This window comes from Melospiza melodia, chromosome 4 (genome assembly GCF_035770615.1).
Source record: "Melospiza melodia melodia isolate bMelMel2 chromosome 4, bMelMel2.pri, whole genome shotgun sequence".
NCBI classification, from domain to species: domain Eukaryota; kingdom Metazoa; phylum Chordata; class Aves; order Passeriformes; family Passerellidae; genus Melospiza; species Melospiza melodia.
In genome coordinates, this window is record NC_086197.1 from 68,375,080 (window position 1) to 68,397,896 (window position 22,817).

At 38.7% G+C, this 22,817-nt stretch overlaps 1 protein-coding gene across 1 annotated transcript in view; it reads right to left on the reverse strand.

Moving 5' to 3' along the window:
• Nucleotides 1–3,526: 3,526 nt before the first annotated feature.
• The window catches only part of TPH2 (tryptophan hydroxylase 2), a 49,630-nt gene continuing 30,339 nt past the window's right edge, over nt 3,527–22,817 (reverse strand). The window contains exons 9-11 of the mRNA XM_063155874.1: nt 12,246–12,341; nt 4,025–4,158; nt 3,527–3,932 (exon numbers count right to left, since the gene is read on the reverse strand). Coding sequence (XP_063011944.1) covers nt 3,758–3,932; nt 4,025–4,158; nt 12,246–12,341 — 405 coding nt within the window. The 3' untranslated portion in view covers nt 3,527–3,757. The remainder of the gene's footprint in view (nt 3,933–4,024; nt 4,159–12,245; nt 12,342–22,817) is intronic.

Genomic DNA, 22,817 nt, shown 5'->3' on the forward strand with positions numbered 1-22,817 from the left:
CTGAAAGAGGAGGCAAAAGTGTGGTTGACATATAAATACTCCACAGTGGTGGCTGTTGGTCATTACTGCTCTTCTGAGCTGTCTGAAGCCTTTTCCAGGCTGGGACTTCAAGACATTGTATGGCCTCTCCTCTGGTCTCAAGATGGGACTGAGTGTGCCAGTCTCTCTCCTGAGAGACAGCAGCCTAAACTGTTCTCTTGAAAAATTGTGGAGGCTCTGCAGCCTCCCCAGACCATGTCCCCCACATTTCACTGTTATATAACTGAATGCTCCTTTCCTGCAATTTAAGTCCATTCGTTCTTGAAGCTGGAGAACAGCTTGTCCCTTCCATTTTGCAGCTATTTCTATGTGTTTGAAAAAGGTTATTGCATCTCCCCTCAGTCTCCTCTACTCCAAACTATGCAATCACAGCCTCCCAGTTGATCACAGAGAAGCCAAGCTGCTGCTGGCTGGTGATAGCTTTCAGTAACTGCTGACTGGACTGGATTTGTACCAGCAGCCTGTAGGTGAAAGCCTTCAGCATCTTAAGCCCTCTGAGCCAGGCTGTCCTTTCAAAGACGTGAAACTTTTTTCCGTAATCCATTATAGCACATCACTAAATACTTACTACAGTACAATAAATTTCTGGAATTTTTTCCATCACATTAGGATATCCTAACAAGAGGAAAGGAAAAGACACCTTATTTCACAAAAGTGCATTTTAGGGCCAAACTTAAAACAAGATTCCCAACAGATCTTGAAGAGTGGAGAGGGAAAACGCAATATTTTACGTTAACACCTTCTGCATTCCACCCCCTTTACTGAGCAAATTAAATGAAACGCATGAACCATGTCTTGGTTTGCAAATGAAACTTGGTATTTGTATTTGCTGTCATGTCTCAGAGTGTTGTTTTTCATTTTAGGCTTTGCATGGTAGTAAACACTGCAATGGTTTACATTCATTAAGCTCGGGCCCATTTACTCTGTGCAGGCAAAGCAAGTGCATATATCTCAGACCCATAAAGCATCAGTTCAGAATTACACAGGGAATAAATGAGACTAAGCCAGAAGTCCAATTTCCAGAGTCCAGCTCACTAAAGCTAAACAAGTACCATATATAAATATGGCCTTTTCCAAATAAAACGTTAGTGTAATTTGATAACTGTCAATAATTCCCTCATTATGCCTAAATGAGCTTGTCATCCAAGGAGATTGCTGCATGGCTGATCTTAATTTGCTAATAAAAACCACAGAGAAGAATTTCAGCTAAGCTGAAACTATGTGATTCATAAAAGTGCAACAGTGCACTTTTTAAAGCATTCCTTCCCAGTCCTGGCTCCTGGCTGGCCGAAGCCCAAAGCCAGTTTGCTCTGCAGCCTGTAAACTGGCAGCTTTGCTATGTAAGAACAATGAGTGATTGTCTCTCTAAATCACTGTTATTCCTTGGCCCATTATAGTTAATTTATTTTTAATCATGTTGTATAATAGAAATAAAATCATTGGATTAAGCATATATCTAGCAGTGGGAGCCCATTATCTTTCGACAATGTTCTGTGTCATTGACATTATATCTTCACTGTAGACAGTTTCCTTGCCATCATTAGTCCTAGAATGACTATTGGATTTCAAGGGTTTCTCCCTAATCCATAATGAGATTTACTTGCTAACAGCACAAAACAAAACAAAGATATGCTTCTATTGTTTTACTGCTATGAAATCCTTATTTTAAGCTATTCAGAAAAGTCAAATATAAATCCAGATATTATAAGTATTTAAAGTTTTCTTGCATAATTCTGATTCAAGGGAAAGCCTTGGTAACTTTGCAAGCTTTGAATCTTTGTTGCTTATTGTGGCTTTATTTTACTTAAGCAAGCAACAATACCTTGCCAGTTCTTGAACTAAGTAAGAGTTACTATTTCTTGCACAATGATTTTTTTCAGACTGGTTAAAGCAAATCTCAGTACAGTCCATTTTCTCCAGAAAGGGCTACAAGGGGTTCATCTGATTCCATGGAAAGAAAGAGGGAGAAAGTTTCCTGCTAAGGTTGACAGCAATTCCTCTGTGTTAAGGGCTAGCTAACAGTCAGCACTAATGTTGGGAGGTTAAAAACTCCTCCAGCATGCTGATCCCCATGGGATAACTCATCAGCTCTTCGTTTGTACCAACGGAAGTCACTGTTGAATCTAAAAGTAGATTTTTCCTCACCCTATTAACAGCAGCATTAGAATGCAGCAGGGACCATCCACAGAAAAAAGCCTTTTCTGTTATCTCACAGTTATCTCTGAGGAGGTGGCAGACATCCCTGTGAAAATTATCTGTATAGCTTGCCTCTTATTTAAGGATATGCTGGTACTATCAAGTGGTGCCTTTTTAATGCTGAAATTGCTAGCAATATTTAAGAGTCTCTGCACGACTCTTTCAGGTGGGAGAGCAGCTTCAATAGTTACCTATTTTCCATATATGTAGACAAGCTGTGACACTTTCACCCTTATTGACATGATCTGCATAAGCCATGTGGTTTCCATTAAGAAGGGTCCACACAATATAGTCAACTCACCATTATCTTGGCTAATAGGAGAATAGAATAACCCAGATAAAGGAAAGACATGCATAATTATTACTTCCAGATAAGAACCGGCTCAAATATTTCTGCACTGTGCTCCCCAGACAGAGCTTGTACTTCTGTCAGAGCTTGTCAGCTTAGAGTTTATTAAGTCAGGCATTACCTGCATCCATCTGATACAAGCAAGGCAGCTTGGGTGTTCCTATGATTTAATCACTCCACAAATACTCTAGTAACTGAAAATCATCTCAGCCATAATTAAATAACAACTTCCTTATTCACCCTTTTATATGTTCTGATACTGGCACAGTGTAGACCCAGTCAAGCATGACCAAGTCAAGGTTGAGTGTAGAATAATGAGGGAAGGCAAACTATGCCTGAAACACAAGAGGAGTTAAGTTCAAGACACAAGGGAATGCAGAAGACATAAAAGGATGCAGAAGGACCTTGGATTCACATGTAACAGTGATGTTAAAACAAGTGCTTAATCTCTTATTTCCAGATAGCAATCTCAGAGGAAGCACTCTCGGGACTGTCACAGGTAACATGTGTGAACTACAACTACCTTTCTACATGAAATGTCAGAGGTTTCTTTTTTTAGTGTCTTGCAATTGCTCAGCCACATTGAACATTTCTCAGTTGTGGGTTCTCATTATGTATAATCTTCACAGACCTCTTAATACCAATACATATCCTTCCTAATCTCTGGTAGCTACTGGTACACAAATTGTATTGTTCAGTCACAAGAGACAAAGTTCTGTAACAGATATATGTCTTTACCATTAGAGTAAGAACTAATGTTTTCTTACAGAGAAAATTAAAATGTGGCAAACAATTTTTTTCCGGATTCTTATGGAAGGGAAGGGATAATGAAGAAATAAACTCAGGCCTAATGAAATCAGCAACACCATTTCTTAAACATTGAAGAGAACCATTTTGTGGAAACCAAACTGTTGCCAGGAAAGTTTTTTAATGGCATACTTTTACATGACATTGTGCTGAAGAATTGATGATTACATTCTGCCACATTCCATGTTTCATTTACAAATTAGCATTGCCTTGGTTTGTCTGCACATTACAGTTAGACAGAGCTACACAATAATGCAAGCCACAGGCCAAGCTGTAAAGGGAAAACTGGTGGCTCTGATAAATTAGCCATCTCATGTAACTGGCTACAGAAAGAGCAACTGACAGCAAATCACAGTGCCAAACATATCAAATCCCTAAATATCTGTTCATTTTGCTTAAAGCATCACATACAGTGTTTAGATCACTGCGGAGGTCCTGGACAACATTTTCTATACTCCTGGTATCCTTCAGAATCTCAATGCTTTGCGTATATGGATTGAAATACACAGAGAAGGGACGATTGATTGATTTGGCGAAGTCCCTGAAAGGAAAAAAAGAAAATTAACTTCCTTTTTTTTTCCCAGCCACTAAAGGAGAGAAAATTAGATTTTTGAGTCAGGGAAAATAATTTACCTCATCTTTTCTTTGGCCTCTTCAAAACTCTCTGAAACAAAGTAAACTTCCTGGAAAGTAGTGATAAGGCATTCTTGCAAACAAGTTGTCTTTGGATCAAATGTTTTCACATTGGCCTTGTCAGAGAGAGCATGCTGCAAAATATACCACAGGATCTGTTAAACTGGATTTTGATTATGCTGTATCTACATCAGCTGCTCATATATACAGCTTTTATATCACTGTCCTATATGTTTCCCGCTAATTGGTAGCTCATCTTGTTTTACATATAGCATTTTTTCCGTTTAAACAGTCAACAGAATTTGTTATTTAAAAGGCTCTTACTATGGGAAATGGTTTTTCCCCTTAATAATAAAGAAGGTGTTAGAAATGCACCTGCCATGAACATACACAGATGTAAATGTTCAGATGGAAAAAGAAAAATCATCAAATAACCATTTTTGAAAAATTACCTATACAATTACAAACATATATATATTGTCCCCAAAATCTCATTTAACTAGCGGAATTCATCTTCATCTTGGTGGGTAAATTGGGTCTGACTAAACCATTCATGTAATCTGTACTTTACATTTTCAAGTTAAAATCATATAGTATTTTCCTGACAGTAAAAGTGAAACTACATATCTGAAAACCCATTCAATAATGACAATGTATCGCAAGACAATGAAATACATTACAATTCTGCCACACAACCTGAGCAATAATGCTTCACATAGTACTGCAAAGAAAAAATAACTAAACAGATATAGATAAGTACAAGAGACATTGGGCAGATAAGGCAAATGCTACCCAGAGCAGAGATTTCTGATCAGCCTTTCTCTTTATATGACTTTCACAAGTCACTAGAAAAGAGAGGTTCAGAACTGAAAATCAGGTACTGAGACATTTTCCAGGAAAATGTTTTCTCACTCCCCTTTCAACTTGAATACTTGGGTTGGCTTTTGCATCTATCTTATCTTCTAGAACACACATATTTTCATTCTCAGTCCTCTGTTACAGAAGTATAAGGTAAGAAAGCAGAGCATATTTAGGTCACCTTTCAACCTTCTTTAGTCCCCTGATACCTATATAGAGTGAAGATGTGAATGGAAATCATAAAGAAATGACAGGAAGGAAGCAGATCCCTGAGGTCCGAAGGTGTCTCTGATTTCTTTACTTTCCATCTGCATGGATGTTCTTTATAGTGGAGTAAAGTATTAACCTTAAGGTATTCACAACTTTTATCCTTGCTCTTGCTTATACTCATTCCTAAATCCCTGTGAAAGGCTCTGAAAATATCACACTAACTCTCAACCTGAAGTCTCCAAATAGCAGGACAGAAAACTGGAACAAGAGCCTCTTCCTCCCACCTCCTCTCTCTCCAAAAATAAATACATGAAAAATTAATGCATTGAATCTTAAAATGTCAGGGAATTAACTTTCTTTAGTACATGTATATTTTCTTTCTCACAAGGTTTGCTGTTTCTAGCCAGCCATTAGTCAAACAGGTTTGAAAACAAATATAAACAATGGTCTCTCAACCATCATCCTCTTCTAAAAGGACTGCAGGAACAGACTCACCTTATTAGGCCCCTGTTTATATCCCTGTTGTCACTTTCTCTTTGCAGAACCATGTCGTTGAATGCTTATAAATTAAGGCATTTACCTCCTTTTCTCAAAATGAATTTGCCTTTTCTCACTTAGAATTATAACAGATACCCTGGGAGGGTATCTATAGATAAAAATCTCCTCTTAAGGTGCCTTTGTGCTTCCAGGTGAGACTTGGTGGCTCAGGTGTCTAAAGCACAAAGTTTCAAAACTCTGAGTGGACTGAGTGAGGCTGATTCCTTGGAGGGAATGAAGATGATGATACAGGCCATGATTCCATAGGAACTGACTACTTCTGGCTCATGGATTCTTTGCTGTACTGTGAAAGGTTCAACAGAAAGGGGGATGCTATTAACTTCTCTACTTACTAATGGCCTCTGATGGGCCAGGTCTAGTCATTGGGACTGAAGTTACCAGCATCAAGAAGGGATCCAGCCTGTGGATCTAACATTGTGAACATTGTGAACAACTGTTCTAGTCATTGAACCCTAATTTTATAAAAGGAGAAATTTAAAGAGAAGGAAAAGCTGATGCTATCACAGGGGATGACCCCTGAGAAAGCCTTTCTAGTTATTCTCCTTAGATAATCCATATGAAATGACTGATTCTTTCTGGATCCCAGTTTAGTTATACATGAACAGAGGTGCTGTTTCACAAAGCAACTCTGCAGAGAGTGGAACATGAGGACTGCAACATATGTGCACCCTGGACACCAAGGGTAAAGTATTCAGACATGCCTTCAAAATTAGGTGACAACAGATCAGTTATTTTTAGGATTACAGTTTGGAAACAAAAGATGTAAATTCTGGTGAATTTCCACCCAAGATCCCTGTCTCCCCTCCAAGTTCTTTTGGCTCTTAGATCAAGTAGGAATTGTCTTGGCTACCAAAGCAATGTTTCCATCTTTGCAAGTCTGGATGGCGTCTTCAAATTGCACAGCCTGGCATCTGTAACATCTGCAACTGAGGTGATATTCTGATGCCAGTAATGCCAGAGATCAGCAGTTGAAATGAGCCTACAGACAAACCTTCAGAGAGACCATAATCTCATGTGAACTAGAATGGTCAAGACACCAACTCAAAGCTGACCAGAGCATTTATCAGAAACTTTACAGTGCTGTAAAATGCTGGTCCTTGGCAATCTCATCAGTTTGAAGTACATAGTCTCAACAAAAAAAAAAAAAATTGTCTGGTGAGTCCAAAAGCTTTCAGCTTCCAGCCTGTGTTTTTTAAATACATGCTACTCACTTATGGTTTGGTTGGACACTCAGTTCTTGAGTGAACTCAAATGAATAAGTACCCAATATGTATTTCTCCATGAGAAACCTCTATGTTATCCACCTCCAATGAGATGTTAGGGCTAGCACTCATGAAAAATAGCTTTTGGTAAAATAGGGCACCTCACCATCATGTGGATCTGTGGTAACAGTCTCTAACAGCCCATTCATACAGACTGTACTGCTAATGCTAGTAATACTATTGGTGAGTCTTCTTTAGTTCAAGAAATAAAAATTTGGAGTGAAACTTTGAAATGAATCATTACTGATTCTCAGGAAAAGTAGCACTATCAGACAGATTAAGAAGTAGACAATCATTTGTACTGAAAATAAGCATAACAATAAAGAAATGCCTCCACTTCTTGCCAGATGAAAGCTTCAAAGAGTGATTGAGGTGCCTAACAACAGGTGCTTAAGGCCTAGGCTGCCTGATGTATTGTACTGAGAATGGAAGATACAGCACAGGATCCAAAGAAGCCTTTTACACATTTCTGCAGTGACGGCTGGTCAGAAATGCTAGGGCATGTCAGATGGCACCAGGCATTTACACTGCATAACTATGAATCATTTCCTAAGTGACCACTATCACTGACACATGAAAAAAGAGTTTGGTCTTGTAATTCCTCCTTTGAGTATAAAAATGGATTGCAATAATACAACTCAGAGCTTTTCAGGTTTGAGAAAGAAAATAAATGAAACAAAACCCAAAAAGTAAAATCTTCAGCTAGCAAGGGGAAAACTTGAGATGAGTTATAAATACTGCACTGTCTGAGAAGTACAGGAGGGCAGAATAGGAACACAGGTGAGAAGCTGTGTGAGTGCCAGTACTGATTCTATCACCTTGTTTTCCCAGGGGGAGTGCATAGAGTCTTGAAAAACCTGCTCTTAAATGTTTTGCTGCTTGTCTACAAAATGTGTTGTGAATCTGACAGTGTCCTGTATTACCAGAAAATTTTGTTCAATTGTGTAATTTTATAGAAATTCTAGAAAAATATGGAAAATCTCTCTATTGAAAGATTCTAAAAATTAACACCTGGGATCCAGGAGTTGTCTTCTTCATCCTCTTCAGAAAACAGAGCCAAAATTTGCATTTTATTTTTTTTTATGAAGTCCAATGCTGGCACTTCTTAAATTATCATTAAAAAAATACAATTGGATACTGTACTTGACTTTAAAAATTTATAGAGAGATTTTAAGTCTACCTCTCTGTTCAGTATAGAAGCATACAACAGGGATGTATGACTTGATCTACAGCCAACTGAAGTTGATAGGAGACTCCTTTAATGAAAGAGTTCAAGAGAGCATCATACAAATTAAATGGATTAAAGTTTCCAAAGACATTTGAACTGCTTTTTAGAAACAGTTTTAATAATTGAAATGTACATTATTTCCGTCTTATCTCTACGTCCCAAATACATACTGTGTAATAGTGTTAGCTAGAGTTAACCTGACTATATTAGGCAGAACATTTTATAACTACTTACTGTATTATTCTATTCCCCCCAGGCTTCATTTTTAATCTTCTCTTTCTCCTTATTTTGTTGTGCTTTTAATTATTTTTTTTTCACTTGATGCTTTCATAGCATGCACATAAGGAGATGCATTTTTCATTATCTGAAATTTTAGCTCTAAATACTGAGTGGGGAAAAAGATTTCATGGGAATCCTATAGTGATGGGCTGGGGCACACATTTCTCTAGCTGTTTTTTTTTTTATTTGTTACTAGAACTGTTGACCAGATTTGTGAAGTGGAGCAGTGTCGTACAGAAACAGGGATGACTGAACAAGCCATTCAGTCCTCCAAACAACCCAAATATTGCTTGCCATTTCTGCCCTGCAAAGAGACTCATGTACTTCTAGAAATTTATACAAATTATACATAAAATTGGCCACCGTTTTATTTCCTGTGCATACTGCTGCATTGAAAAGAGAGCTGATAGGGACAGAAGCTGGAGAAAGGCTTTTCTTCTTGCTTGCCAAAGGACATTAATAAAATATGCCTGTGCAGTCTCAAGGGCAGCCTCAGTAAATTTGCTGAGAACACCAATTTGGGCAGGAGCATTGTTCTAATGGAGAACAGGAAGGCTCTGCAGAGGATCTGGACAGGATGGATCAATGGACGGAGGCCAGTGGTTGAGGTTCAACACGCCCAAGTGCCAGGTTCTGCACTTGGGTGCCATCAAGCCCACGCAGCAAGGAGTGGCTGGAAAGTGGCCCATCAGAAAAGGACACGAGGGTGCTAGTCAATAGCTGAACATGAACCAGCAGTATGCCCAAGTGACCAAGAAGGCCCATGGGCATCCTGGTCTGTATCTGCAATAGCGTGGCCAGCAGGAGCAGGGCAGTGACCCTCAGCAATGATGAGGCCATACTTTAAGTCCTTGTCCAGTTTTGGGCCTCTCACTCAAAGAAAGACATTGAGGCTCTGGAGAGTGTCCAGAGGAGGGTAGTGGAGCTGGGGAAGGGTCTGGAGCACAATGATGAGGAGCAGCTGAGGGAACAGGGTTTGTTTAGCCTGGAGAAAAGGGATCTCAGGGGAGACCTTTTCACTCTCTATAGTTACCTACAAGGAGACTGTAACCAGGTAGGGGTTGGTCTCTTGTCCCAAGTGAAAAGTGACAGGAGAAGTGGAAATGTCTTCAAGTTGTGCCAGGGGAGGTTTAGATGGGACATTAAGAAATATTTCTTCACCAAAATGGTTACCAAACATTGGAGTAGGCTGCCCAGGAAAGTGGTTGAGTTACCATCCCTGGAAGTATTTAAATGATGTGTGGATATGGCACTTGAGGGCATAACCTAGTGGCATATGTGGCAGTGCTGGGTTAAAAATTGGACTTGATCATCTTAGAGAACTTTTCCAACCTAACCTATGACTCTAAACTCAAGTTAGCAAAACTCAACATTTCAAGATCTGCCTTCCTAGTGGGAGGGATACGTAAGTATTTGAGCTTCTATGGGCCACAGCCGTCCCCATCTAAAGCATGGCAGAAGTTATTTCCGAAAGGATGTCTTCACTCTGATGCCTGTGAGAAGTATGAGTGTTGCACACATGACAGGGATATGTCATGGCCATGCACACTGAGTCTCCTCCTCCTCCCCACTCACCAATGCTGAAATAGCCAGCATTGTTCTCATCATTTTCAGAGCAATTGCTGCCATCAATAAGGATTTCAGTTACAATCGGGATCTCAGCAACAGTCTATTAGCATGACCTTCCTTCAGGTCAAGGAAGAAAATTGCCCTCCCAGTAGAAGCTAGGAGGGAGATTGTTTTCTCAAAAAACAGGAGGAAGTGACAATGGCTTGATGCAAGGCTGTGCACCAAAGTCATGGGTGCCCAGACATTCTCCTTCCCAAACACCTCCCTGATAATATTTTGCTGACAAGAAGCACATTCATGCCAGGATTGCAGTCCAGAAATGGCTTCTCCCATGGTCATTTTATCAGAAAACTTAGTCGTTTTTTAAATTTTTTTCCTTAACTTTTACCTTGCTTTCTACCCTGGAGCATATTTCCACAGACTTTTCAATATTTTTCACCTTATCAGTCCCTTCATGGAGACTATGTCTACTTTTGGTATGCTGCTGTTCTGTTCCCACAGCACAAAAGTGCTTAGTTTATCAGTAACTGAAATTTCTAACTTAAGATCAGTATATGCAAGATCTCATGAAATTTAGTACCTTATGATACACAAGAGGTCAAATTAGATGATCTAGTAGTCCCTTCTGGCATCATATCTACAAAATATATATGTAGTGTAACAGAAAAGTATATAATATTATTGACTTAGAGCAAAATTATTATGATATATAACTGGCCACAACACTGCAGCAGGTCAATGCAGTCGGTTAATGTGCAGATTATTTAGCTTTTAGCATTGCTTTTCAAAATGATTATTTTTTGCGTTTATACTCTGAGTTTACTGCTGAGCAAAGAACCCAGGTCTGGGGTCACAAATGTGTGGTACCAAATATGCACACTTGACAAGAATAATGCATTTGTTTATGACATTGATGGTAGAAGATTTATTATGTTCTTGATTATTCATTTCTTCTTTTTTATGCCCTTAGATTTTGTAAATTATATGGTAGGTATTTTCAGGGTCATCACATAGCAACCTTAACTGTTAGTTTAAATAAAAGGTCTGGTTCTTTAGAGAATCCTGCAGAGTTTGGGGCTTAGCACTGAATGTTGCTGAGCCAAAGGAAAACAAGTGGGGCATCTTCATCTCTTTTCATTCAAACAGCTTTGCACTGTGAGTATAAAATATTGCCAGGCAGATATGGAATGTTTCAGTGGCTGAAGTATGCACAGAACTGAGAGCAACTCTAATGCAATCAAAGAAAAAGCACTAGAGAAGGTAAATTTCTTCAACATTTTTTACTACTGGAAGTATAGCAGTTTTACTAATGAGCTTCACCCCAAATATTCACAATTACAGGTAAAACAAATAGCAGAAAGAGACTGAGATACTTCTATTAAACTGCGAAGTAGCCCACTGAAAGCCAGCCCTGGAGGGTGGGAAGATGTGGAAACTCAAATAAACGATGCTGCAAAATAGTTTTCAATACTCTTCCATATGTGCCTTCTAAGTCCAAATGTTTACCTGCAAGGCCAGTGAGAGTTCGTTTGGGTCTCTGAAGACGATACTCCTCCCTCTCTTTACCCTTCTCTTTCCCCTTGCTGAGAGATGTATTATGTCCCAAAATACTACAGCTGTGACAAAACACCTTTTGCCCGTTCCCCATGTTTTCTAGGCATTAAAAGAGGCAATAAATTATCCACTTCAACTACTCACACCATGCAAGGTTAAACACTTTCACCCTTAAAAGTATAGGGCTCTATGTATTGTGACATAGGCAAGTTCAATGTGAGTTCATATGCATTCCTTAATTTTAAAGATGATTAATCATATCAGGACCTTAATGAATGCTGTTCTTTTCATATCAATAATGAATCCACTCAGGTACACTGGATTACTTAGAACAGAATCATGTCTGATTTCTAGCACTTTTTTGTGGGTATTAAAAATACGTGCTCCTCATCCAAACAAAGCTTTTAGAGCCCAAGGCACTCTTACCTGCTAGAACCCTTGAGCCCCCTTTGACAAGAAATAAAAATTCAAACAGAAATCAGTTTTTTAGTTTATGGTTGCTTTGGTACTTTGGGCCTTACAAGTCCATTTCATGCTTCAAGTGCCAGCTGATATTTCAAACAAAGCTTTTAGGTCAATACCGTATTTTAAATACAAGCTTTTTATCTTGAGAATTTTAACTGTTATTTGAAAGTCAATATATTTACATACACCTATTTTTTTTGTTAAGATTAAAATTTTACTATGCTTCAAAGATACATACCTTTAACTCTCCAATAGAAGACAGAAGTCCTGCCCCATAAGCACGCAGTTGTCCTTCTTGCTTGCAAAGGCCAAATTCAATGGTAAAGAAATAGCACTGTAAAATATACAGATATTCAGTACAAATAGTATAGTTGCAAACAGGCACTTCAGCAATAGCAATCATACCATATTCACTTGCCTGTCCCACTTCTTTAGAATTACCTACTTTGAACATAATCTCAGATAACGTGTATTGTTGCTGCTAAGTAATGTAAATGTCATGATCAGCAGTAAGGAAGCTTTGCACAAAAATTTGGTATTTTGTTCTTTGTCTGGGTACACAAGCAGTTCACAGGAATGGCCAGTTAGGAACAGACAAGCAAGATCATTTTTAGGTATCAAAGGTACTGATAGTAACCTACAGAGGTTTTTGAAACCTTCAGAAATAAATGAGATGCCTCAAAACAGAATCCTGCAAGGCAGTTGGTCTGACTGTCTAGGAACATTTGAAGATCTCTAAGATGTAGTTCAAAGCACTTAGTTTTAAGCTCAAGCTGATATCACTTTAAAGTCTGAAACATACTTAAGTTGAATTAAAATTAATTTACTTATATGTATGTGCTTAAGAGCCTTCCTGAGTTGAGGCCTTAGTCTTCACTAGATTTTATTCTGTCATAAATAAAGAATGAATATGGCATTTGGTTTCTTAAATTGCAGAAAGATAATTATATTCAGTCAAATGAATTCACTTGATCAATGAATTCATTTGAACAATAACATTGTTTTTAAGGTCTAAATTCCATCTGGTAATGTATCTGACCTGTAAAAGTGATGACAAGCTGCAAAAAGAGATCTGTTAAATCAACATTACAGTATTGTATCTAATTTTGCTGTACCCAGCTAACAAAGTTAAATGCTAGGAAGACCATAAGAGGTACTGACAGTCTACTGTCCACTAAATGCTAAAGATCACAGTCATTTCTGCTCTTATGGTACTGGATTTTACTTTGTTTTTTACAACACATCACATGCTTTTTGATATTAGATCAAACATTTGAGATTAAGATGGTAACTCTTCCATATTGTAAACATATGAAGGTTTTAGGAAGTTGAGATCTAAGTTATACAAAAATATTGTACATATATATATACACCCATTCCTATATATGTTTGTGTTTATTACATCATCTGACAATTTCGGGCTTTGCACAAAGAGGCATAACTCCACTGTACCTAGAAGATTTATATGTCTTTGCAGGAGATATAAATTTAGGATAAGAAATTATCCAATATTTTGTAGTAAATTTTAATCTTTTTAAGTAACTTCACAATACATCCTAATACAATCTTGGTGTTTTTCCATTCACGTCCTCCTTAATCCCAACTGGGTTTCATATTAAATATAGAAGACTCCAAATTAACAGCTCTTTTAAGTTCAACCAATCTTTAGAAATTCAAAAATTATTAATTGCTTAGCCTCATAAAAGTTTCTGTACAGCTAGTGATTCATACAGCATAGCACTATGCAGAAGGGTATAATAAAAAAAGAATAAAAACTGATGAGCCCCATGTCTGATCCAAACCTGCTCAGTCAGCTGAGAAGAAGGAACCAGCGGCAGAGACTTCAAACATCTCAAGTCTGATTCCATCACAGTAGCCAAATGCAGAAATATCCATAAAGGAAGGTGAAAGCACAACATCATCAAATAAAACAAAACAAAGAAACAAACACAAAAAAATCAAATTTCCACCTCTGGCTTTGATATTGACTCAGGGAAATCAAGCTGGCATAAATTTTTCAGTACATCAGCTGCTATCACCACGTAGAAGGTAGGCAAGACAACAGGTTTCTAAAAATATTGTCTCAGGGACAAACAGCCAATAAGACAAAGTGACGAAGGCATCACAGAAGTAGTGAGCGAAGCTGAGACCTATCACAAAGAGTACAAATTTCGCTTCCCTGCCTAAGTATTTTGCCAGAACAGCTATCAGTAGGCCACAGTCCTGCTTGTATACATGCTGACACAGCTAGAAACTAACTGCTCAGCTTTACACTTAAATCCCACTAGTATCTTTGAATTTGTCCCCTCTCCCTCAGGGTTCCATAAAGGAATCTATCAGGTAGTAGTTCTTATGCTACAAACATTAACATTCTGACAGACATACAGCAGGATTAGACTCCTGATAAAACACAGTGATCATGCTCATTTACATTTTTAAAATCAACAGCAGCTAAAAAGGAGTCTGGTGTTTGTATGTTTTAGATCCGTAAGAGCTGCACTTAGTGCCCACATGTGGGGCACCTCTACTGTTGACCTTTCTTAGGCTGAAGAAGACCAAACCAATGTCATGCTGCTCCCAGGAGAAAGCAATCTATAGGGCCAGCAGAGGGAAGCAGCAGAAACGTTCTCCACTCCTCTGAGGATGTGCACTCTGGGGGCTGGAAAGCACAGAAGGCAGAGGAGCCAACACAGGCACTGGTGAGAGCAATTCCTGCTGTCCAGGGTGAGCAGTACCCACGAGATAGGTAGGACTTGATTCCACTTCCTCCCTGATGGATAGACAGTAATTAAAGAGGGAGCTTCTTTTGCATTGGTTCAAAAAATATTATAATTGTTACTGTAATAAAAGGGAGTCATATTTATGAGCTAGGGCTTGCTGGTGAGAGCCAATCTTTACTATTTATAAGACTTGTACTCTCAGTATAACTAACTAAAATAAAACACAGAAATGGCAATGTGTCTGCCTACTACTAACTTGTGATATCAAACTGCAGCATTAAGAAAAGCCTTTCAAATTAGAAGCTGATTTATAAATTTGCCACATGCAACAACTACAATTTAGTATTTAAGAGTGCCCTGCTTAGCCAAGAAAGTGCAAAGCTCACCCAATGCTGCCATCTTCAGATCGGTACTCAGCAGTACACGATTCCCCCCACAGGTCTACTCACACCTGCAAAGGTGGCTCAGTGCACTAGAGTTTGCAGGCTTTGGTAAGTTGTGTTCTCAAGCCTACAAACATCGAGGCAAACCGATAAGGAGTTTAAATATTAACTGTAAAGCGACACTTTTTATTGACCAGACACATAGATACCCCAGTAAACGTCTCTTTGTATGGTAAACTACAATTGTGATATTCTATATTTCACACAGGATAAGTGCCCTGGAGTGGGAATGACTGAACAAAGCAGTGGCTGTTGAGATGAATACATCTTTTGAAGCCTCACCTAAAGACAAATTTGATTATTACACTGCTGTTACATGTAGGCTGGTGCAGGCACAAACAGGATGGTCCAGGCTCTCCTGGTCTGATCTGAAATCTTGGACTTGTCTCTGGCATACTCCCTAGACCGCTAGACTGTGGCCCCAGATATTTGGTTCCTCTACAAACCACAGCAATATCTGTACTTTACTTTCAGCTCCACTTCACCTTTGGGGTGAAGTATGTGTTTGCTACAATTATAGATAGGCTCTTGAAGTAGAAAATGTGGCTTTCCATGTTGTATAAATGCTGAAGTTCTCAAAGAGCCTTACAGTAAAACGCTGCTCTGTTAGTCAAATCAGCAAAATGAGATGAAGAATCAAAATGCCAAATGAGGGATTAGAAATAATTTTTATACCAAGTGACATCAATCAACACTGTGCCAGGAGCACAAGACTGTCTTCAGTATCATTTAATTATATTTCTCTTATTTATTCAAAAATATATGAGATACTTTACAGTCATGCTCATGAAACATTATCTAACGGGTTCAAAATTATTCAACAGATGCATGGAAGAAAACCCAATTAAGGGCTCTAAAATACTAATATAGCAGATTTCTTCTTTCAGAGCCCTTGAATCAAAAGTCATTGGCAAGTAAAGCAGTATATCAGGAAAATACCACAATATGGCTTTCGACATATGCTGTCCTGCAGACGTCTGCAATTGCCTGGGTCACAGACAAGATACTGGGGTACCTCGTCTGGCCAAGTGTATATGTGATTTAAGGAGTCAGATCAGTTGTCCTGCTATTGATAGGAAAGATATAGAGAACGTCAAGCCCTGGCAAACTCCAAACCTGGTCTCCAGGGTAAACATAGTGTCTCTTTGTATTCAGATACTGCGCTGCATTATAAACTGGACTACCATAAGAAAAAGAAAAAATCAGTGACAGCTATGACAGCTAACAGAAAAAATTGTTATTCGAGGGTGCTTAGATATTTTCAAAGGCAGGAAAAAAGGTCTGATAGGCTCAATTCTCCTCACCTGTCTGGTTTCTAAGCCTTTGAAAATCCCTTCTCACACCACATCCTTTTGCATTTGAGAATCTCCCTCCTGGGATCTGTGCAAAACTCTTGTGCATAGTGTTGAGTCCTAGTGTCCCAGAGTCAGTAGAAAATCTGAATTGTTCATAAAAGGCCTTTCAAGCCACTCCACTTTGCTTCATTTTCTTATGGTATAGCTGGAGACTGATACTTACATCACTTGGCAATTTTCAGCACAAAGTATAGCATGAGATTTTATCTGTTTTCTGAAAGTACCTTATGAAAATGTTGCCAGGATGAGTCCTGAGAACACCAAGCATGTAAAGAGCTAATTCACTTGTGCTCCCCTGTGCCGCAAGTGGGGAAGAATGAGAGATTCGTGTAATTGCACGACTGCAGTCCTGGTACATGGGCAGAAGACTCACCACTACATGAACTGCCAACATCATGGGCCTACAGCTCCAAACTGATGTGTAATAGCACAAGCAATCACTTTATATGTATATAAAATTAGTTGCCCTGAAGACAATAGAACTATTAATATACGTAAGTACTTGAAAGACCAACGCCAAAAAAATACCCTTAAGAAAATATATTTACCTTGTTTCTACAGGATGTTGGATTTCAAAGGATATTTGACTGTACCACTCAATTCAAATACATGTGATATGTTCACAATATGCAGAGATTAATTCCTTTTTCTTTAAGAGTCCTTTGGTATTTTTGCTCTAAAAATATTCACCTAGAGATTAAATCTCTCATATAGCTGTAATTATCTCATAAATAAATAATTATATACCTCTGAAAGACTTTTAAAAATCCCATTGTTAGAAATTAATCCTAAGAATTAATGAAATAAAAATGTTTTCGTTCCCCCTGTGAAAGGTGCTCAAATTGCAAGCAACTCTCAACTCAGAAATATATGTGACTCTCATTTGTGCTTTCTTTCTTCATTCAGAGCTGGTGCAAATAAATTTTTGAATAGTTGTTTATTTTTCAATCTCAAAAATATCAATAGTCACAAAAAAATAAACCAAAACACAGCTGGCATTTCACATTTGACTGAATTATTCAAAATTCAGTGTGTTGACTAGTATCAGGAATGCTCTACTACAAGAAACAGATAGATGTAACAAAGGTAACCCAGGCAACTGGCCAATACAGCCCAGTGTTGGAGCTCAGACCTCAAGCAATAGCAGCTATTTGACAGCTATTCATGCGGGAACATTATTGAGCAGAAATGCAGGGAGATTTTTGAACAACAAATAAATCTCATGATGAGCTTGTGAATAGATCAAAAGCAGAGGAGTAAAATTCGATAGCCAAGTCTCATTATAGGTGATTCACTTACCTCCAACAAAGGCAGTGACCCTATTCACAACCAACAGCATTTCCAAATAAAAAAACAAAGTTTAATTCTTCAGATTTACCTTCTTGAAGAATTTTTTTTTAGTCTGCCACTTTGAAAAGCATTTAGGCTCAGTGAAATGAGGTTTCCTTGAGGGATCACAAAGTGAATATATTTAACAATAGCCTTCTTTTCCCCCTCATCTCGCTTCTTCGCATTCAGACCTTTCACTAAGGGTGAATGCTTGGAACAATCTCTTTCTAAACAATAGTTTGAGTAGATGTGGTGCTGCTCATTAGAGCACTCTGGGACACACACACCAGCCTTCCTATTTCTGACAGTCACAGCACACAGCATCACTACATGCAAATTCCTCTAATGCAAGGCTTGACATACTCAGAGAAAGCATGGCCTATAGTGAGCTCTGGGAGGCTTAACCCCTCGTGAATATTTTGAAATTATGCTTGTTTTTTCAGGAGTTTCTGCAGAAAAACTCATAATGGTAACCAAAATAAAATCACCATCATGCATTTTTTAGGGAGCAGAAAATGTACTGACCTGAAGCAGCACAAGTAGAGGTAACACTATACCTCCAACACTGGGGAGCCCAGCCAAGACAAGACAATGTGTATGGCAGCTGCCAACCTTGCAGGTGCAATGTGACTTCCAGAATAAGACCTGGAGGTCACTCCTACTAATAATTTTGTGTCTCTTGAGAGAATATTTCTGTTGTTCATTCTCACATGAAGGAGGCCCTCTTGCTGCTCTAAAGAGCAAGCAGAGAGAGAGGAGGAGGATGAAGCACTTCTGGGATTTTTCTGCTGTTGCAAAAGTTACTTCCCACATAGCTGAAGTCACATAATATCCCACTCCATGTTTGAATTACTTCAGAATAATCTGAACTTAGGTTTGCTCTGTGCAAAGATGATGTCTGTCCAGCCCACTCATTTTATCTCAGTCAAAAACCCTGGAGCTCTTTGAGGGTGAAGAATCAGGAACTTATGCAGAAAATCTGGTGTTTCCTGGCAAGGCAGCAATTCCCTTCCAACCAAAGCTAGTGGTCACAGAGATGGTGCAAAAAACCAATGCCACAAAAAGCACACTTGCTCAACACTGCCAGAAAAAGAACTCCTAGGTTTTTTCAACATAATTAACTAACAGTGCTGAAGCTTAGTATGCAGCTAAGAAGATGAGATCACTGAAACTAGAAACTGCTGCTTAGATAATTGTTAACCATAAGTCATTGAAGCCCTAATGCTTTGCCCTTCCTATTTCTCCTTCCCTGTCATTAGATTCTTATCTAGAACAACTTCTAAAACATGGGGGTTTAAGGTTTATTAATTTCATGTGGAGTTATTAAGAAAAAATGATGTGCAATAATGAGCCATTTCCTTTCCACTGTATTTTACAACATATAACATGAATTCACATTCAGTGCTCCTATTTTAGCTGAAGAGAGTATTCGCTCATTTCTTTTTCAAGCTGCTGGTTCAAATTCCAGTCATCCAGAGATTTCACACAGGTAACATAACAGGGACAGTGAGGGGTTTTGACATGTTAGCTGGGACTACATGAGATGGGGTCCTCTGAAAGTGAATTTAAAAAATAAAAAGCTGAGCATATCACAGCTGTTCACACTCTTCAGTCTGTGCTGCCTCATATGACACATTGGTTCATTAAGATCCTTCAAAATTCACAGGCTGCAAGAAGGGACTGTCTTTACCGCTTTTCCATTCCTATTTTACTCCTCTTTTTCCTGTTACTCTTACAGATGAGGACTTGGCACTAACACAAACAAAGCAAGTACAGCCCTGATTTGTTAGGATGCAGGGGCCAGGGCTAGCACTCCACAGTGTTCTCCTCAGCCTTGTGGCTTATGCTACAGCTTGGAGAGTATGATTCCTCCAGCAAAGAGCCAGGGACTTGAACAGTGACAGGAGGCATCACAAAAGTGAGAGAAAATTTGAAACAAATACACATACAAAGAGCTCATTTGTCAGTCCTTTGCCTGACAGCATACTTGTTTTATGGGCCAATGACCCTAGGACTGTTACCCCAAATTGTGAACTGCCTTGCTTAGAAGAATATCCAGAGAATACACAAGAACCACGTCAGACATTTTTCTTCCCCCAGCATCCAGAGCCAGAAGCTCTACAGAAGCCTAGCTCAGTTCTCAGGACATATTTACCACAGTTACTTGTAGACCTCAGCCCCAGTCCAACATTTTTTGTCCTTCTCTAAAAAGGCCATTTTCCACTCCACAGCAAGCATGCTAAGCAGGCAACTCAGAAGAGAAAGCATAAACTTGCAGCACTCCATGAAATACTCTTTAGGATGGGGAGGGAGAGTTCATCCTTTTGAAAATGCTGCAATGCTCCAAGGAAACCACAAAACGGGAAAACTGGCAGAGGATTCTCTTGTGCTTATCCTGGGAGAAGCTTAGACAGACTGGCAAAGTAAATCCAGAGATTATCAAGTCACAAAGGTGAAGCAACTAATCACAGCACAGGCTACCCTCACTTTTTTTATAAGCAGAGAGTTTACTGAACCACTGCCCTGTGCCAGTGCACTGTCAGAATTCATTACTCTGAGCTGTGAGGCCTCTTTAGAAGCCCCCCTGGGCCAGCCCAGAGACAGAGCCCCGGTGTCCCCCCTAACAGGCATCCCCCTGGGGAGGGCACCGGGCTGGTGTGGGGCTTCTCCCGATGCCATCCCCTGAAGCAGGCTGTTTCCTCGCTAATTGCCAGCCCAATTACTGCCTGTGACAGTTGTGCTGCAGGGAGCGATGCAGGAGAGCCCCTGAGCCTCCCATGTCATTTTAGCCAAGGAGGGGTATGAGCTACTTGGGTACAGGATCAGCTGCAAAACTCCTAATGTACTACTAATGAGGGGAGGCTATATCTTCAGAAAGGGGAGCAGCCTCCTGGGGCTGAAAGGATGTCAGACCTTTTTCAAGTTCTGTAACTGGGGGGGGGGCAAAAATGTATTGAGAGAACAGACAGGAACAACTGACCAGTGAAGTTTTAAAATTCTAATTTCAAGGGGAAAATGCACTATTTCTTCACAGTCATTAATTTCAAATTTATTTCTGAAGAGCAAAAAAGAGGTAGGATTTCATTCCAAAATTACCACCATCCACATTAATTTTCTAAACATTTTGAAAAGAAAATTAAGTTACTGTACCTATTTACTGAAAACTGATTTAATAGCTGACTTGTTTTCAAACATCACAGTTTCTAACAGCAACACTGCATTTGAACTCAATGTTCTTTTAATCACATAAATGCTAAGGGACTCCCAAAAGCTTTTGTGACTCTTAATGCATTAACTCAACCTGCTTTGCAAAAAAGAAGCAAAAAAGATAGTAGACATAAGCACAAAAGTGTAAGTTCTATTCATGTCAAGCTGACAGACAGATCAAAGAAGAAAAGTAGCTCAGGAAATTTTAAATATCTATTAATTTTGCTACTAAAAATATATCCAAATTGAAGATGTTTTTCACAGCCCCAAACAAAATCTTTTTCAAGTATAGTTGAGCACCTTCTTGCAGAACTCTGATTTTCAGTGGTGAGGGCATATAAAATGAATCTATCATAACCACATAGTAGTCAACTGAGTCACTACTGACTTACTTGCCATCAGTGTGTAAACACAAAGCAAATCACATGAACGTATATTCAGCAAGGTGGAAAAAATATACTGAGCACATACCTGTGAGCAGGTTGTGGCTATTCACTGTACCAAAGTCAAAGTAATTTACAGTAGTTTTTGGTCTGGAAGTGACTTACCAAATGTGAAGATCACTCCAAAATTGTCACTAGTGATCAGATTCCCATGGATATGGAAGAATTCTGTGCTGTTATAGATCCTAAATTAATTGCAGATATATAGTATATATCTGTATATAAGCTAATACGCTTATTCAAAGATGAAAAATTAATCCTATAAAGGTGTTTACATTTGAGAGATGGAAAATGTCTTGTTAAACTGTAATTTTAGCTACTTTTATGTAGTCAAACTATATAATTATTACAATTACAGCCCACTGATTCAAGGTAGGGAACAAAAATCTCTACAGGAAAAAGAAGAGTAGTACACTTTACAGGGAAAAAAATCATAATCTGTGAGTACCTACTCTTTCGAGCATGTCTTGAAAAAGCACTGAGCTCAAACTGCTTTATCTAGTGCTATTAGATGCCATCTTTATGAATGTCTATAAGGTAAAAAATATATAAAACAGCTGGCAACAAGGTTCTTCAGTCTAAACTAATGCTATGTCTGATGCAAAAGCAAATTAAGAGAATAAGACAGTGCAGGGTTTGTTCAAAGGTGCCTGAAAGGGCACCACCATGTTGAAATTCTGTTGACCTTGCACTGTAACAATTTCAGCCACAGCTGGAATCAAACCAAAACAACCAAAATTGACAGTCACAAGGCCCTTCTCTGTAACCTTGTCTTTGGCTTCAACAATGCTTTCAGGTTTAGAGTACTTGCTTCAACTTTCAAAAATCATCCACAAATAAAGCAAAAACCTTTATGCAATAAGCTCAGAAGGCCTGCTAGCTCTAAGAAGTAGCTAACAGAATTTGTTGCATGCTGTACCACACAAGTTTGGACAAAGGAAGAGACACAACTGCAAAATCATGCGTCCTACAGAATCAATTCAATCCTCGCAGAAATCCTCATTTCTAAATAAGATGTTTTGGAAAGTAAATGATAAAAATTATTTTACAGCAGCAAATTCTACTTTCATTTGCATGTGTACAACTCTACATCTTCTAAGAGATAGTACATGTGGAAATGAAAGCATTTAGCTCACAGACCTAGCTTATTGAAAGCAATGGCAAACTTGCCCCCTGGCCCTCTGTAGCAGCAACACTGGACTTATAAATATAAAATTAAGCTATACTTGCAAAATTATTTTGGTAGATCACCCAAAAGTATCTCAATTAAAAATTTATGGGACCATATTCCATCCAGCACTTCGATGCCATTT